The 18,556-nt window shown below is 39.8% G+C and overlaps 1 protein-coding gene across 1 annotated transcript in view; it reads left to right on the top strand.

The window, feature by feature from the left end:
• NDRG3 (NDRG family member 3) overlaps nucleotides 1-18,556 on the top strand; it is a 67,911-nt gene that overhangs the window by 28,201 nt on the left and 21,154 nt on the right. Inside the window, exons 4-8 of the mRNA XM_047068703.1 lie at nucleotides 10,837-10,942; nucleotides 12,143-12,263; nucleotides 14,139-14,201; nucleotides 16,141-16,201; nucleotides 17,910-17,996. Coding sequence (XP_046924659.1) covers nucleotides 10,837-10,942; nucleotides 12,143-12,263; nucleotides 14,139-14,201; nucleotides 16,141-16,201; nucleotides 17,910-17,996 — 438 coding nt within the window. The remainder of the gene's footprint in view (nucleotides 1-10,836; nucleotides 10,943-12,142; nucleotides 12,264-14,138; nucleotides 14,202-16,140; nucleotides 16,202-17,909; nucleotides 17,997-18,556) is intronic.

The raw sequence follows: 18,556 nt of genomic DNA on the forward strand, positions 1-18,556 counted from the left end.
CAGTCACAGGTGTTAAATGGAGTAGTGTCACCTCACTGCAGAGAAGGTGGGGGAGGAGAGTTTGGAAGGGAGACTGATCAACAAAATCTTTTTCTAAAAGAAAAAGACAAATTAACTAAGTATCATTAATACAAAATGGAGATTTCTTTTGGCTTTATGCTTGGAGATGCAAAATTCAACTTGAGTCATTAGTCCTTAATTAAATGATATTATTCTTCCTAGTTGCTTTTGCCTGTAGCTCTATTGCCAATTTGCAGATCAATAAAATGAACCAGCATCTCTCCATCTACCTAATTTATCTGTTGACTGGCCCTGAAAGAAATGGGAGGAAGAAGTGAGTACATGGAAATGAGAACCTTATGTTTGGAGATGGATTCATAGCAGTGGCTGTCTGAAGCAACATGAAGTAAACTCAGAGGGTACTAGGCAGAGAAGGAAGGTGTGGAAAACCAGCTTCCTTGCTTCCAGGATTCAGCCATCCTGTATATGCATAGGCAAATAGTTATTTTCAGATATGCATTTTATGTTAAGTACATTGGAGTCTGTCTATAGCATTAGCATCGAAAGGAAGAACTAATACTTATCTTGCATGCACACTTACATCATAGCAATATTGGGTACCTACTGTAGATACTAAATATACACATCTCCAGTTCTTGGAGCACTATCACAAGGTGGTTCTTATTATCCTTGTTTTATAGACAAGGGAATTGAGAGTCAGGTTTCATAACTTGCCATTGGGTGGAATTGGGGTTGCAAAACCCCACTCTTCCTGGATCTGTTGCCTGTTCTTTCCCATCTGAAAATGTCCACAGCTGAGATGTTGTAAGGAGTTGAGTTGTTCTGAAAGCTAAAATTCTTTAACAGAACAGCTGAAACTGATTTTGTTAGGGGCTAGGCTCATAGCATTGTTAGAGATTTCTGAATCCCAGTATCAAACACCTCTTGGTATATATATCAAACGTATATAAAGTATATGGTACTTTATATATATAAGAGAATCAACTTAGTGCTGTTAAAGTCAAGTTTGGGTTTACTTGTTTTTAACTTGACCTAATTTCAGTTATAGTTTGGATCTAGGTTGAACCAGTTGAATTTGGCTATTGTTAATATCTGATATAATTTACCTAGAAGGAGATCATTTGAGAAAGGGTGACAGTAGAATTCAAAGTGAAAAATCCCAGGAAAAACAGTGTGTGTGTGTGTGTGTGTGTGTGTGTGTGTGTGTGTGTGTGTACACACACACACATATACGTACATACACTTCAACTTAAAAGTGTAGAAGCAGGGGCACCTGGGTGGTTCAGTCAGTTAAGCATTCAACTCTTGATCTCAGCTCAGGTCTTGATCTCAAGGTTGTGAATTCAAGTCCTGTGTTGGGCTCCACACTGGATAAAGAGCCTACTTTAAAAAAAAAAAAAAGTGTAGATACATTGATTTGATTTTCACCAAATTGAGTACCTCCTGCCCCAAAAAGAAAAATGAAATGTAAAAAACTACATGCTCACTGCAAAGTAGATAAGAAAACAAAAAGTAAATAAATAAAAATTACTTGTTATTTCACTAGTGTATGGTATTTGGTATATATTCTTTATGAAATTTTCACACATAAGTATACTTAGATATAAATGAAATTGAGTTTTAGAAATATAATTATGCATCAGTTTTTTTAAATTAAGGCTTAAAAATAGTCTGGCAAAAACTCATGATATTTTTGGTGAAGCTTTGATGTAGTAACATATTCTGGCCTTGTAAAATATAACTTTTAGTTCCGTCCTAATACAAATAGAATGGTGGCAGGTGTTTGTCACTGTCACGTGTCTGTCACTGTTTTGAATGTACAGGTTCTTTGTGCTCTAAAGAAGAAAAAACCATAGACCCTTCTCTTTTCCTCTTTCTAGCTCTCACAAATCTTCTACCACCATTCTTGTCTGTCTCTTTGTTAAAGGCTTATGTGATGCTTTGGAGACAGCTGGATCAAGAGTCTAGTGACAGTTCGATAGAAGTCCCAAAAACTAGGAACTGTGATATAAGAAGTCTAGAATGGCCTAGTTTGCGTGAAGTCTCTTCCCAGAAACCATTGGGCATTCTTAGGAGACAAAACAGATCTAAAGCCAACATTGTCACTAAATGTTAAAGCATTCAGCATTGGCATTGGTGTTGACCATTAGCATTACTGTGATACTAGGTTACCTGAAGCTATTTAATCAGGGTTTCCTTCTGATCTCTGTCTTGCCTCAGAAAAATCTTTAAGGAATATTTGATGACGTCCCCAGGAAGTTACCTTAGTATCATCAGCCAAGCTCATAATGTCACTCTGAGCCACCTTTTCCCTCTGTTTTCTTTACCAATCAACTACATGCTTTTTTTTTCACCTCCAATAATTGAAATTATAATTAGAAGTTTACCAGTTCTCAGGGCATTGGCTGCTGGCTCAGTTGGCGGATCATGCGACTCTTGATCTCGGGGTTGTGAGTTCAAGTCCCACATTGGGCCCAGATCTTACTTTAAAAAAAAGTTTACCATTTTTCTTGGTTCTTTGTTTGTCCTAAGTCACTTCATTGATAATTAACTCCACTGAGACAAACAGCAGTTATATTTGGATATAAGGTAATGTGGGAAGGGGTGGTTAGAGGTGATGTGTTTAGGATTGATGAGAAAGGAGAAAAGAGCCTACTGCCAGTTGAAACAATGTATCAGCAGGCTTATTGCCTATTTGTCTATGTGGGTGCTGCTTAATTTTCCTTTCCTTGTGAAACCATTTAAAGGTTTAGAATTAGAGGGGCACCTGGGAGACTCTGTCAGTTAAGCATCCGACTTCGGCTCAGGTCATGATCTCAACGGTTCGTGAGTTTGAGCCCCTACATCGGGCTGTGTGCTGACAGCTCAGCCTGGACCTGTTTCAGATTCTGTGTCTCCCTCTCTCTCTCTCTCTCTCTCTCTGCTTCTTCCTGGCTCTCACTGTCTCTCTCAAAAATAAGCATTAAAGAAAATTTTTTCTTTTTAAAAAAGGTTTAGAATTAGAGCTGAGACATATGGTATAGCAAGTGTATATGATACCTTGCTTTTAAAAAATAACACTTATCTTGGGGTGCCTGGCTGGCTCAGTCAGGAAAACATGTGACTCCTGATCTCAGGGTTATGAGTTCGAGCCCCACATTGGGTATAGAGGTTACTTAAAAATAAAATCTTGGGGCGCCTGGGTGGCGCAGTCGGTTAAGCGTCCGACTTCAGCCAGGTCACGATCTCGCGGTCCGTGAGTTCGAGCCCCGCGTAGGGCTCTGGGCTGATGGCTCGGAGCCTGGAGCCTGTTTCCGATTCTGTGTCTCCCTCTCTCTCTGCCCCTACCCCGTTCATGCTCTGTCTCTCTCTGTCCCAAAAAAATAAATAAACGTTGAAAAAAAAAATTTAAAAAAATAAAATAAAATAAAATCTTAATAGATAAATAATAACACTTTATATAACATCAGGAAAAAATTAGAAAAGTATAAAAATAAAGGTTGCTTATGATCCTGCTACCTAGAGATAACCATCTTTTATTTTATTTCTTTTTAGTTTCTACTTTTACGTTCAGGTTATTGAAAGAGTACATGCTCACAGTTGAATATTTGGAAAGCACAGAGAATTATACGGAACAAGAAAAAAACTCATATAATCTAGGGACAACTATATTCTTATGTTTGGTGTTGAAATAGGTGTGTGTGTATAATTTTTATAAAAGTAACTTTTTAATAAAAAGTTTATTTATTTATTTTGAGGAGGGTAGAGAGAGAATTGCAAACATACTCCACATTGTCAGTGCGGAGCCCAGTGCACGGCTCAATCCCACAAACTGCCAAACTGCGAGATCATGACCTGAGCCGAAGTTAAGAGTTGGGTCCTTAACCAGCCAAGCCACCCAGGTGCCCCTATAAAGTAACTTTTAAATTTATATAGTTGCCAAATTGGATGTACAATTTTGTGTCCCCTTTTCTGACTTCATAATTACAACACAGTCTCATTTCTATATCATTTTTAACACTCAAAAATAATTTCTGAGAGATGCCTAGTATTTCCTCATCTGGCTATACCATGACTTAACTATTCCATTATTTTTGGAAATTAGATCATTTATAATACGTTCAGTTCACTGAACGTTTTTGTGCATAAATTTTATCCACACTGTAGAATACTTCCTTACATGGACTCTTGGAATGAACGTATTTAGAGCTCTTGGCATATCTTATCAAATTGCCTTCCACTTCTACCAGAGGGGTACTTAATAAATATTAATGGAGAGTGCAAAGCTGCTGTCTGCTAGGATATATCATTCCATAGAAGAGGCTAATAATGGAGTGCACTCGTAAGAATGGAGTTCTTGCTCCTGGAATAATCCAGGCATGGCCAAGGGCTGAGTAATTTCATGCTAGCTGCTTAATTGCAGTAACTCTTTGGGGAACTGATTTATAGAACCCAACTGTGAGGATTGGTTTTTAGTAGTGCAATTCAAATGTATATATGTGACTGCCTCTTCTAAAGGGGTTTAAACAGCTTTAAACTCTCTTTTTGAAAAGTTAAAAATTCCTTAATTTTTTATTCTTGGTACCACTACTACAATTCAATGGGTGATATACCTGATGTCATGAAAAGAAAAAGAAAAAGCTACAATAGATATAAAGACCTCAGGAATGTACATCTAATTGCATTAATCATTAAACAGCTTTAAACTCTTGAAGATCATTTGATGAATGGGCACGTTTGCAAAATAAGAATTAAGTGAAATAAGTATCCTGAAAGTTCTTTCCCCAGAAAAGAGGTGTTTGGAGAGATCTGGAGTTCAACTATCTGCTATAATCTGTGTTAGAAAGCTTGACCAGCTCCGTGCTCCTCTTTGGCCTTGAAGGATGTGAATGTGGCCCCAGCCCACCTTTCAGCCTCTTGTCCCACTGCTTCCTTTATATATACTCCCCACTCTCAGGAGAGCTGGAATTATTTCTGGCCTACCCCACTTCTGCCACATGCTTTTCCTTTCTGGTGGCCTTTGTTCATAGTTCCTCCCCTTGAGATGCCCCATCTTTTTGGGGTTGATTTTGTCATAGTTGTTTGGGGGAGTGGGGAAGAGAGAGGTTGATTTTAGTAAGTTCTAAAGATATAGGTGACTTTTTTTCTCATTGAGGGGTAAAAAGAATCTTACAGGAATAGCGAAAGTGCTTTTTATCAGCACCCCAATTCTCATTTCCCTTTTCCCCTGTCACTAGAAGGTTTTATTTCTCTGATGAGCTCTGTCATTATCATGGGCACAATGGCTGCCAACTTCAGGTTACTAGCTTCACTGCTTAAAAGATGTTTACCTGTATCTCTAGGCAAAAGTCCAGGGGCAGATTCTTGTTGGCTTAGCATGGGTCACGTGTACATTCACTCATTGTGGCCAGAGAGTGGGGTGTTTGAATTGGCCAGACCCGGAACCCTTCCTGCCTGGACTTTTCTACGTAGAAAGTCAGTGTTCTGGCTGTTGCATGTGGGTTAAATAACCATTCACTCTTTTTCTCCTCATTGTTAACTATGGCTATGTGAAGACGATACTAGAGTTGGCTTTGAAGGAAGAAAAGATAGATTTTATGTATGGACATATTATAAAAGAGGCTTTCAGATGAAGAGCATGATTTGTGTAAAGGCCGAGAGTTGTGGGTGGTTGAGAAGTAACAGTAGAAACAGTCTGCAAGAGTGTTGACTGAACTAGGCTGAAAGAGGTAAGAGGAGGAGGGAGAATGTTGAGACTAGAGTCAGGGAAAAGCCTCATGGAACTTTAGAAAGGAAAAAGTGATCTGTTGATAGGCAGAAGGCTGAATAATCTTAAGAGGCAGATTCTTCTATGGGAGTAAATGAGGTTATGCAAAAAATCTTATGCCCCTACACGGAGGTAAGATAGTAGAGGTATTATATCAAAAATTCCTGGGGCCCCTGGGTGGCTCAGTCAGTTAAGCATCCAACTCGTGGTGTTAGCTCAGATCATGATCTCAGGCTTTGTGAGATTGAGCGCCATGCCAGAGATCCCTGCTTGGGATTCTGTCTCTCCCTTTCTCTCTTGCCTTCCTACTCATGCACATGTATGCACAGGCACTCACTTGCTTTCAAAATAAATAAATAAACCTAAAATATGTTTTCTATATAATAACAAAAACTGTATCCAAGGCTCATAAGTAGCCTGCTTATTAGAAACAATAAAATTCCATGCTAACAAAAATGTTGATATTTCCAAGAGTATGTTGTCATTCAAGTTTTCCTAAACTATTTCAGACTGCCAGGGAGAAGAAGTATTAACGGGCATGAAGTGATCAAAAATTAACTGAATTCAGAGAGAAAAGGCAAGTCAGATTTTGTAATTCTGATAACAGCACATTTAGCTGAGGGAAGAGGACTCAGAAAAAAAAAAGGTGAAAATTGATTATTATAAAATAGTGGTAATATCCTTAAACTCTTAAATTCTTTTTTGAAAAAGTTTTTATTTTAACTTCAGTTAGTTAACACAGTATTATATTAGTTTCAGGTATACAGTATAGTGATTCAGCAATTCCATACATCACTCAGTGTTCATTACGAGTGCACTCCTTAATCCCCATCACCTGTTTAACCTGTCCTCACACCCCAGCCCCTCCCCATAAACTCTTAAATTCTTAAAAAAAACTCTTCGATTGGAAGTTACATCTTTGAGGGATGCCTGGGTGGCTCAGTTGGTTAAGTGTCCAGGACTCTTGATTTTGGCTCCAGTCATGATCTCATGGTTCCTGAGATCAAGCCTCACATTGAGCTCTGCACTGACAGCGTGGAGCCTGCTTGGGATTCTCTTTCCCTCTCTCTCTGCCCCTCCCCGCTCACGTATGTGCTCTCTCTCAAAATAAATAAAAAACATATAAAGAAAAAAGAAAGTTACATCTTTTTTTTTAATATGTTTTTATTTATTTTTGAAAGAGAGAGACAGAGACAGAGTGCGAGTTGGGGAGGGTTAGAGAGAGAAGGAGACACAGAATCCGAAGCAGGCTCCAGGCTCTGAGCTGTCAGCACACAGCCCGATGTGGGGCTCGAACTCACGAACCGTTGAGATCATGACCTGAGCCGAAGTCGAATGCTTAACTGACTGAGCCACCCAGGCGCCCCTAAAGTTACGTCTTTGATTAAGAAGGAGATGCAGTCCAGGATGGAGACAGAACCAATATGATTTCAAGTCATTTTATAGCCTGAAGAATAAAGGGATTGTGTTTAAGAAGTCCATATCCTTGGAGATGATAAATAATCAGAGTGCTGGGAAAGATCTATGACCAGAGCCTGTTAGACACTACTTGGGCTTTGCCCTTTGAGCAGGGGCTCTCATTGTGTAGTCACACTGTCTAGAATGCTGGGGAAGGGTGAGGTAATTGGAAAAGCAGCTTGTGAAACAGATGATCGTTGACTAAAGCAGAAAGGCGGCAGCAGCATCACCCCTGCAATTGCCTGACCATAGCCAGGGTCCCTGCACATTCATCTCCAGATGGAGACTTGTTTCAGCTATTCACACACAGAGTCGCAAAGGATATATTTATGAGTCCACATGGAGGTGAGTGTCTCCTTTCTTTTCATATTTTTTATTCTACCAAGAACATTTACATTCACATACTTTGAAAATGAATGAGACATCCACAACCAAGTGTTGCTCCAAATAGGGCGCAGGACTCTTGGCCCATGAATAGTTGAGTCGTTACATAATTTGAGGCTTATAATGGGGAAGTAGGGGCTGAGATCTCCCTAAAAAGTTGAGGTCTTGTAGGGATCCAGTTTTAACTCTGAATTTCTCCAGATTAAGAAATGGTTACAGAGTTACGTTTCCCTTTCTGTTATGTCTCCCTTTTCATCATCCTTCTTCTGAACTTCCCTGACAGCTAACTACCCGCCCCCCCTCCCCCGCCAGCCCCATGCTCTCATCATCAATTACCTAGCTTTGGGAGGTCCTGCTAGCCTTAGGGCCACAGTGTTACCTGGTTTTTCCCTCCATCCTCAGTAGCACAGCTGAAACTAAGCTGGAGTATTTTAGCAAAACTTTACTGAAGGCTCCGGCAACCTGATTGTGAAGCTGACAAATTGTTGCAGTCTCTTCAACTTGGGTTCTCCTGTAGCGTCATCCATTTGGCAGGACCCAGCTTCTTCCTCTTTATTCCTTCTCTCAAGAAGTAAAACATGGGGGGGGAGGGGGAGGTATTAAAACATAAGAGAGATCAAAGCCTTCTTGAGTTCCTTTTCTGAATCTGTCAGCTCCCAGAAGGAAACAAAATCTTAAGGTTAGTGTACATTCCTTCTCTAAGTATTATGTTTTAAATGTATGTATATAAACATGCAATCTATGTAATGTTGCTTTTTAAAAAATCTATGTAAGTGATACATACATACCCTTTTGCATTTCTACTCAGCATTATGTTTTTAAGATTTTATCTGTATATTAATGCCTCTAGTTCATTTTAATCTGTATTTCATTATATGAATAGATCATTATTTATCAGTTTTCCTATTGATGAATATTTAGGCTATTTCCAAATTTTTTGACATTATAAATAAGGCTGCAGTGTATCTGTCTGTATATATCCTTTTGTGTGTGTGACTGTGTTTGAGAATTTCTTTAGATTACACCTAAAAGTAAAACTGCTGTAGGATAGATACCTCTTAGCTTTACTAGAGATTACTAGATTGTTCTACAGAATAGTTTTTCTAGTTTGCATGCCTACCAACAGTGTATGAGAGTTCCTGTTTCTCTGTATCTTGGTCAACACTTGGTGTTACCTAACTTTAAAATTTTTGCCATCTGGTGTATGTGAAATGGCATCTCATTAAATTTAATTTGCACTTTCCTGGCTGCTAATAGAGTTAATGTCTTTCTCCTCAGTTTTCTATCATGGTTTCCTGTTTATTTCTTTCATAGCACTTATCACATACTATTATTATGGGTTGGTTGATTTGTGTGTTCATTGCCTGCCTTCCTGTCTAGAACATAATCTCTGTGAGAATAAGGATCACATCTCTCTTGTTCACTTTTATCCCCAGACCTTGGTCCAGGGTCTGGTAGTTAGGGATTCAGTAAATAGTTGTTTAATGAAGAAACTTGATAGTGGTGGGGGTGAGGGGTTCCTCAGTACTTCTGATATTACTACAAGAGAAATGCTCATGTAGTAACAGGAATTTATTTCTTTATATTCATCTCTTCTAAACCCTATACGTCATAGCCAGTTTGAAGTATCTCGTTCTTTCCTTCATTTCTTACATCCCCTTTCCAAGTCTTTTGAATAGGCCTGAATAGGAAATAGAGAAATACAGAAACAGTCACTCATGACTTGATTTGATAGAGATTATCTGCTTCAGCCTGGGGCTTATGATACTATGATACACTGATACTGAATTAGCCTATGACTATTTTGTGCCCCACATCAGAGAAGAAACCAGAGTTCTGATGAGGTTCATAATTTGATAGGAAATTAAGTTGGAAGCCCTTTGCCTTTGCTGGGATTCTTATTGACAGTTAATCTTATCCTAGCTACATCTTATCTTATCTTATCTACTATAAGACTGTCTGAGATAGGTGAGGACTTCATCAGCAAAAATTCACTAGGCTAGACATAATAGTTTTTTATTTTTGAGAAATACAGACATCGAAGAGGACTAGAATAAACCTCAGTGGCTTTTCTACTGTTCCTTTCTTTTCTACCCAGTCACTCTTAGTGCTGGTCCTAGCTCCAATTGCATCTTGTTCGAGCTTTGTTTAGTTCCTGAGCTCTGTTCTGACTACATCTTAAACTCTACTCTTTGACTTGGTTAGGATTCTTTGGGGGTGCAGGAAACAAACCCACCCAAGCTAGCTTGAACCAGAGGCAATTCAGGAATGTCTCAGAAATTAAGACCATATACAGCTAGAACCAAGAATTAGAGCAGTGGAAATGTTTACTAAAAGCTCCCAAGTCTGCTTCTCTTTTCAAGAGAAGAACCAAGTTGAGGATAAAATCTCTTAGTCCCAGTTACAAATTCTCAGGGAAGGATACATACCCACCATGGACCAGATGCTCACCTCTCTTCAGTAAGCCATGACCATAAGGTTACATCCTACAAACTTGGCAGCCAAGAGCCTCCTGTAATGTATGGGTGACACAGGAGAGCAGCTGCCAGGAAAGGGAAGGGATTTTAGGCAGACACACCCATAAGTATCTACTGAACTTATTAGTTGCTGAATATGAGGTTAGAGGCTCTGAAACATCTGGCTTTTACCCAGCAGTTCCTTCATATTTTCTGCTTCCTTTTCTTCCCCCATGTCTTACCTGGCTCCTTACCCAGCTTGCTGATCTTTTAAAAGCTACTTGCAAGTGTATTCTCAACAGATCCCTGACTTGCCTCATTTAAAATAGTGAGCTTTAGGAGCGCCTGGATTGGCTCAGTCGGTTAAGCAACCAACTCTTGGTTTCAGCTCAGGTCGTGATCTCACGACTTTTGGGTTTGAGCCCCATGTGGGACTCTTTCCTGGCAGCACTGAGCCTGCTGGGGATTCTCTCTCTCCCTCTCCCTGCCTCGCCCCTGCACACTCTAAAATAAATAAACTTAAAAAAAAAAAAAAGATAGTAAGCTTTGTGGATGAGAAGGTGTATTTTTCCCCTCATTTGTTAGTTTATCTGGAAGGAATTAGAAAGTAGGAATATGCTATATAGTATAACATGTCTCCAGTGTGCTTATGGTTCAGTGATATATCCTGCCCCAGCTAGTGAGAAATAGCAATAAATAGGTATTGTGGAACTTCAGCCATCTGGGAAGTACATTCTGCCTTTGCTGAGACAATACATTGTCTTGTTACAGGAACATGACATAGAAACAACTCACGGTGTGGTTCACGTCACCATCAGAGGCCTCCCAAAGGGAAACAGACCAGTTATTCTGACATATCATGACATTGGCCTCAATCGTATGTATATGATTTTATACCTTCCTTTTTTATTATAATAATTAATCTTTGTATATTTATTTTTAAAAAGAAGAAACCCCAGTATTCTAACAGAGCACAGGTTTTCTCCTCTCTGGCTTAACCTTCCCTCCTCATTGTTACACATATTAACGCAGGGTTGAAGTGTCTGGGAAGTGTGCAGGAAAATGCGTTTGGGGGATACTGGAATTATATCTCACCTTTGTGTCTTAACTGGTAAAGGATGAACTGGTTAAGGGCAGAACTGAGAGGCGCTTGGCTGGCTCAGTCAATAGAGCATGCAGCTCTTGATCTCAGAGTCATGAGTTCAAGCCCAACGTTGGGCATAGAGCTTACTTAAAAAAAAAAAAAATAATAAAGTATGTCTTAAAAAAAAAAAAAGTAGAATAGAAATCAGTTGTTTGTTTTGTTTAAGTCTATACTTCTTTGGTTTTTTTCAACTTAACTTTGTTGTGAGCCCTTCAATGAATTAGTGAAAGTGTTCTTCCTATAGCCTGTCATCAGTGATTTTAAGTGGACTTCTCTAGATAGTATGATTCTGGCTCTAGCCACAGGCTCAGAGCTTGTACATGTGAATGTTTTTCTCCCATGCTTCTCTGGCTTTCAGAGGTGGCCTACATTTATTTGAGGCTACAGTTTAGTTCTGGAGCTTTTGTAGCCCCTTAAGCATGAGAAGTGATTTAAGCAGTTATACTAACAGGGTAGAAATTAAAGCAGCAGCCCATCTCTACACTGCAGCAATTTTTCCAAGGGACAGTCTTCCACATGGTGAATGTGAGTAGCCCAGGATATTTACTCTAGCCACATTCTTGGAATATAGTTAGCGTCTCTGTGTCAGATGGGGGAATAAGGTACATGAGAAATGACAGCATGATGGGTGCAAGATTATTTTGTGCAATACCAGAATTGGTTTCCATTTTTTAGACACTGTAGAATTGAGAATTCAGTGTCGTTTTCAGGTCATTGGGATGTCTGGTATTCAGCCTTTAGGGCAGCTTGAATCACATTGTTCTGACACCTCATTTTGGTGGAACATTGAATAAAAGGAGTGAAAGAGGACAATGATATGGAATTAATTGAGTTGAAGAAAACTGGAGAGAAATGAAGAGGACTGTATGGACACTCCGTTGAAAGTTGGGGAGAGAGAGAGTCTGTGACTTATGAGTATTTTTATTCTTGCAGATAAATCCTGTTTCAATGCATTTTTTAACTTTGAGGATATGCAAGAGATCACCCAGCACTTTGCTGTCTGTCATGTGGATGCCCCAGGCCAGCAGGAAGGTGCACCTTCTTTCCCAACAGGGTAAGGCCACAAGCAAGACCTTCTAGAAGCCATGCATTCAGAAGAGCAAATGATTGAGCTACAGTGGGAGAAGTAGCATTGATTTCTCCTGTTGATTTTAGCACAGGCTGTGGTTATACTTATCAACCAACTATCCTCTTTCTTTCCTTGCTCTGAGAGGATTGTTGCATACAATCTGTTGAGGGAAACTGCATATTTTCCTATGTCCAGGAATGGTTCTCCATAGATGGGAATCTGTCACCTTGTAATTGCAAGGCTTAAGTGTCTGAAACACCCACATGTCACTGTCTTTTATCTGTCCCCTTCCTCATCTTTTTAAAATGTCATTTCTGTGTCCCTCCCTAAAACTTCCAACTACCTAGAACAAATTCCAATCCATCTGTACTTCCTGGGAGCACCTCCCCAACCTCACCTCCCAGTCTAGTGATGGGAATTTGAATATTTTTGTAAGCATTTATTCTGAGAAGCTGCCCTGTCAAATAGAGATGCATTTTGACTGGACTTGGAGCTCTTGGCCTCATCCTAAACCTGCTTTGCATGGTGGAACCACAGTCTCCCTCACTCTTCCATGGACATTGTAATTACGGAAAAGACCTTGGAAGGGGGAGTGAAAGCACAAGCTGTGAAATTACAGATTCTTCCCCTTTCCCTTGGCTCCTCTCCAGAGCTGCCTCTGCCAGGGACTGATGTGAAATAGACCATTGCAGGTAAAAAATAACCAACACTTACATTGGACTTAAACAGCATTCCTGACATTGCTTTAAACGTTTCATATCTGTTAAGTCATTTAACCCTCACAGAACTATGGGATAGATTTACTATTATTCCTGCTGTACAGGCGAGGAAACTGAGGCCCAGGAATATTAAGTAACTTTGCCAAGATCACATAACAAATACGTAGCAGAGCTGGAATTTTAACTGAGGCAGTCTGGCTCCAGAATCCATGTTATTGACATGTTCGGGCTGTTCTGTCTCTCAGATGCAAATTGACCAATGACCAATTTATATCCAACAAGATTTATATCTGGTTCCTTTTTTCTGTTTTGTGTACAAATGGCTCAACAGCACTCCATCACTTAAAAAGTGTTTCAGGCAGAGGCAGGCTGATTCCCCTGTCACATATAGAATAGATCCTAGATTGTCTTAAGGTCTCTTTCCATCTTTGATTCTGTAATCTTTATGGATGCTCCCTTCTTTTCTTGAGTTCCTAGTCTGAATCGGCTCCTGGCCTTGCTTGACCATCTTAGGATCATGTAGTTCATATCATACACCAAATTCAAAAGCAATAAAGTAACCACATTATCTTATGTCTAAGTAAAACAAATCAGCATTCATGATGAGGAGTCTAGGATATGGAATGATATTTCCAGAAGCCCTGGACCAAATGAGCAAGTAGGAGAAAGGCATGAAGTGAAATTTGAGAAATAGACAAGGGTCCAATGTGGTTAGGCCCAGTAAACCTTTGTTTATTTTTGCCTTTAGCTGCCTGATTATAAGCCGCAGACCAAAAGCCACCTCCTCAATTGGCTGTTATTGCTGGAAGTTTTCTGAGCCTCAATCCCAGTTGAAGTGATTGTTAGGGATTTGGAAATGCCTTCAGAGAGAGCCATATTACCTGTTCTGTTCAAATGGCTTCTTCTGGTCCCAGAGACTGCCCTTTAGAAAATAGAAACACATAGATTCTTCTCCTTTCTTCTCAGCATGGAAGTCTTAGAGAGAGACACAGCATGTCACAGTCATTTCCACACATCATCTCCTTTCTGCCTTTGGTAAAGGGAATGCTTTATCTCTAAGAACCCCATACTCTTCTGGCTGTTCTTGTGATTGGGAAATGTGGGTGCATTCTAATTCAGGAGGTATCCTTCTGGATTTCAGGTACCAGTACCCCACAATGGATGAGTTGGCTGAAATGCTGCCTCCTGTTCTTACCCACTTAAGGTAGGTTCATTCTGCAGTTCCTTAACACAGTGTTTATTGAATTTCTACCATGTGTCTGATCTAGGGACTACGATGGTGAACAAATGGAATAGTCACTGTCCTCACAGAGCCTACTTACATTTTAGTGGGAGGAATAATTAACAACAAATAATAATCACAACTAAAGTGTTGTAAGAGAAGTCAGTGAGGGTGATGCCTTAGAGAAGGGCTAGGTTTACAGAGATAAGGCTAGTTGAGCAATGCCTCTCTAAGAACATGTCTAGGCCAGGGGCGCCTGGGTGGCGCAGTCGGTTAAGCGTCCGACTTCAGCCAGGTCACGATCTCGCGGTCCGTGAGTTCGAGCCCCGCGTCGGGCTCTGGGCTGATGGCTCGGAGCCTGGAGCCTGTTTCCGGTTCTGTGTCTCCCTCTCTCTCTGCCCCTCCCCCGTTCATGCTCTGTCTCTCTCTGTCCCAAAAATAAATAAAAACGTTGAAAAAAAAAATTAAAAAAAAAAGAACATGTCTAGGCCAGTACCTAGACAGAGAGCCAGGGCAAGAGGATTCCAGACAGAAGGAATAATATTTCCAGAAGTCCTGGACCAAATGAGCAAGTAGGAGAAAGGCATGAAATGAAATTTGAGAAATAGACAAGAACCCAATTACATAGTCTCACAGATCAGGTAAGAATTGGGGATTTTATTCAAAAGACAAAAAAAAATATTGAAAAGTTTTAACCTGTTTCCGATTCTGTGTCTCCCTCTCTCTCTGCCCCTCCCCCGTTCATGCTCTGCCTCTCTCTGTCCCAAAAATAAATAAACGTTGAAAAAAAAAAAATTAAAAAAAAAAAAAAATGGGGCACCTGGGTGGCGCAGTCGGTTAAGCGTCCGACTTCAGCCAGGTCACGATCTCGCGGTCCGTGAGTTCGAGCCCCGCGTCGGGCTCTGGGCTGATGGCTCAGAGCCTGGAGCCTGTTTCCGATTCTGTGTCTCCCTCTCTCTCTGCCCCTCCCCTGTTCATGCTCTGCCTCTCTCTGTCCCAAAAATAAATAAACGTTGAAAAAAAAAATTTTTTTTAAAAAAAGAAAAGTTTTAAGTAGGGGAGTGATACCCAATTTAGTCTTTTTTTTTTCTTTCAGGTATAGAATTTAAAAATGGGTTAGATAAGAATGTGCATTAATTTTGCCTTTTTTTTTTTTTCAGTTTAGTCTTTTAAATGGTCACTCTAGGTATTAAATTGCATTTCAGTAAAGCTGTTTATATTTTTTAAAAGGATTACTCTAGAGGCGCCTGGGTGGCTCAGTCGGTTAAGTGTCAGGCTTTGGCCCAGGTCATGATCTCACGGTTCGTGGGTTTGAGCCCCGTGTCAGACTCTGTGCTGACATCTCAGAGTCTGGAGCCTGCTTCAGATTCTGTGCCTCCCTCTCTCTCTGCCCCTCCCCTGCTCCTTCTCTGTTGCTGTCTCTCAAAAATAAATAAATGTTAAAAATAATTTTTTTAATAAAAAAAAGAATTAGTCTAGCTGTGGGGAGAATGAGTTGGAGAAGAGTAAAAAAGAATAAGCAGGAGACCATTAAACTATTACAGCAGTCAGGCAAGAGACGACTAGATACTGAATGCCTGGGGCTGGAGTGAAGTATATAGAGATAGATGGAAATATGTTGGAGGTAGACTCTTTGGACTTACTGTTAGGTTGAAAATTGAGGTGATAGGAGAGGGAGCTATTAGAATGACTCCAGGTTTTAGTCATATTTCACTTAACCCTTAAAATCAACTTAGAAATAGGTGGTTATATCCTTTTATAGATTGGGAACTGAGGCTCAGAAAGTTAAAAAAAACTTGACCAGCTTCTAGAACCCAGTAAGCATCAGAGCCAGATTTGAACCCAGTTGTGTTTTTTCCATTATGCCATGTCCCCTCCAAGTGAGTTAATCTTATCAGTGTTGGTATGTCCCCTTTCACAGTCTGAAAAGCATCATTGGGATTGGAGTTGGAGCTGGAGCTTACATCCTCAGCAGATTTGCAGTAAGTACAGAGGATTAGTCCTGCTACCCTTGAGGCACTGCCTAGGTCACAGCTCTACTGCTTTGTTAGTGACCAGGTACTACTGTGGGTCTTATGTCAGTTTTTCTGTAAATTCTGTCAACAACAGAAAAAGGTTTGTAGAAAGCCCTGTTTTGTACTTACAGTACCTGAGAAATCATGAATGAGGGCAGGGTATCATCAATAAAAAGTAATTCTTAGAGAACATGTATGGAATTTTGTGAAGCCATTAAAATTTTATAAGAAGAGTTTGTAATGATATGTGATTCACATATACTGTAACATTAACAAAAAAATTAAAATACAGATTCACCATAGTTTGTGATAGACATAGGAAAGGACTAGAGGGAAGTATACCAAAATATTAATTAACAGGGACTGATGTTGTGTGGTTAGATAATACAAGTTTTTATTTCCTAATTTTTGTAATTTCTGTTTATCAGATTTTCTATAGTGAGCATAATCAGTGTAATCAGAGGGAAAGGAAGTAAACTGGAGAGTTTTGAGTGTAAATAGAAATGTCTGTGTTGATTTCTATTTAAGAAACAGAAATTAAGAAATTTTTTCAGGGTGGGTGCCTGGGTGGCTCATTTGGTTAAGCATCCAACTCTTGATTTCCGCTCAGGTCATTATCTCACGGTTATGAGATCAAGCCCACACTGGGTGTGGCGTCTGCTGAAAATTCTCTCTCTCCCTCTCCCTCTGCTCCTCCCCTGTGCACACTTGTGTGTGCTCACTCTCACACACACTCTAATTACTTACTTACTTACTTACTTAATTCAAGGGTGCCTGGCTGGCTTAGTCAGTAGAGCTTGTGACTCTTGATCTTGGGGTTGTAAGTTCAAACCCCACGATGGGTGTAGTGATTATTTGAAAATAAAATCTAAAAGGGGCATCTGGGTGGCTCAGTCAGTGAAGCGTCCAACTTCGACACAGGTCATGATCTCACAGTTCACGAGTTTGAGCTCCGCATCAGGCTCTTTGCTGACAACTCAGAGCCTGGAGCCTTCTTCAGATTCTGTGTCTTCCTTTCTCTCTCCCCCTCCCCTGCTCATGCTCTGTCTGTCTGTCTCTCTCTCTGTCTCTCAAAAGTAAATAAAAACATTAAAAAAATTTTTTTTAATAAATATAAAATCTAAAAAAAATTTTTTAAAAGAAATGTTTTTCAGATGCCTCCTGGGTGATAGGACAGTCTTTTGGGGTAGGGTGGTATCACCCATTCAGGTGCTTTCTGGGGGAAGAACAAAAAACAAAACAAAAAAACGTAAGAAGCTCCTATTGGGGTCAAGGCTATATGAATGTGAAATTCTCCAGTCTAAGCCTCAGCAGCCCCTTATGCCAAGTAATTCCAAGGGTACTTTCCCAGCAGGGAGAACCCACCATGAGCTAAACAACTGCAGAGATACTACCAGGTGCCTTCCTCTGATGAGGAAATAAATATCATGTCTCCTCACAGATCCTTGCCAGGCAAGATCATTTCATAGCATTTTAAGGAACTGGTTTTCCAGATGTTAAGTCAGACTTAAAGAGCAATTTTTCCAAATATTCTGCACCTAGCACCTCTCTGAAGTCTTACTTTCAAATCTGAGGCATTATGGCATAATACATAAGAATTGATTAACCATGCTCCAGTGTTTATAGAAGAATGCTGGGAGTGGAACTTTCAAACTGTTGTCTTTGTCTATTTCAGCTCAATCATCCAGAACTCGTGGAAGGCCTTGTGCTTATTAACGTTGACCCTTGTGCTAAAGGCTGGATTGACTGGGCAGCTTCCAAAGTAAGCACTAAATGGTATTCATTGGGTCATCTCTCGGTCCCCTCTCAAAATGTCTTATTTTTATTTTTATTTTTTCACTGAAGTGTATACAGTCAAAGGCAAAAAGTTTTAAGTATATAATTTCATGAATGTGTGCATATATAATTGCCACCCAATCAATATGCAGAATATTTCCAGCTCCAAGGATTCCCTTATGCCTTTGCTTTAATTAATACTTCTTCTCCTTCCCAGACACAACTGTTTTCTGACTTCTATCACCATAGATTGGTTTTCTCTATTCTTAAACTTCATATAATTAGAAGGGAATGATAGAATATGTATTCTTTTGTATCTGGCTTCTTTCATTCATAGTGATTCTTTTTCATGTTGTGTGTAATGGTAGTTCTTTTAATTCTTGTTTATTAGTCTATGGTGTAAATACACAAAATAAGTTGTTTGTTATTTGGTTATTATGAGTAAAGTTCCTGTGCACATTCTTTTACCTGTCTCTCCATAGACGTACACATTCATTTCTCCTGGGTCTCTAGGAGTGGAATTGATGGGTCATAAGGCAGCTGTAT

Source organism: Lynx rufus, unplaced genomic scaffold, assembly GCF_022079265.1.
Source record: "Lynx rufus isolate CCGP_SWC_20201006 ecotype Redwood Valley unplaced genomic scaffold, mLynRuf1.p SCAF_8, whole genome shotgun sequence".
NCBI lineage: Eukaryota > Metazoa > Chordata > Mammalia > Carnivora > Felidae > Lynx > Lynx rufus.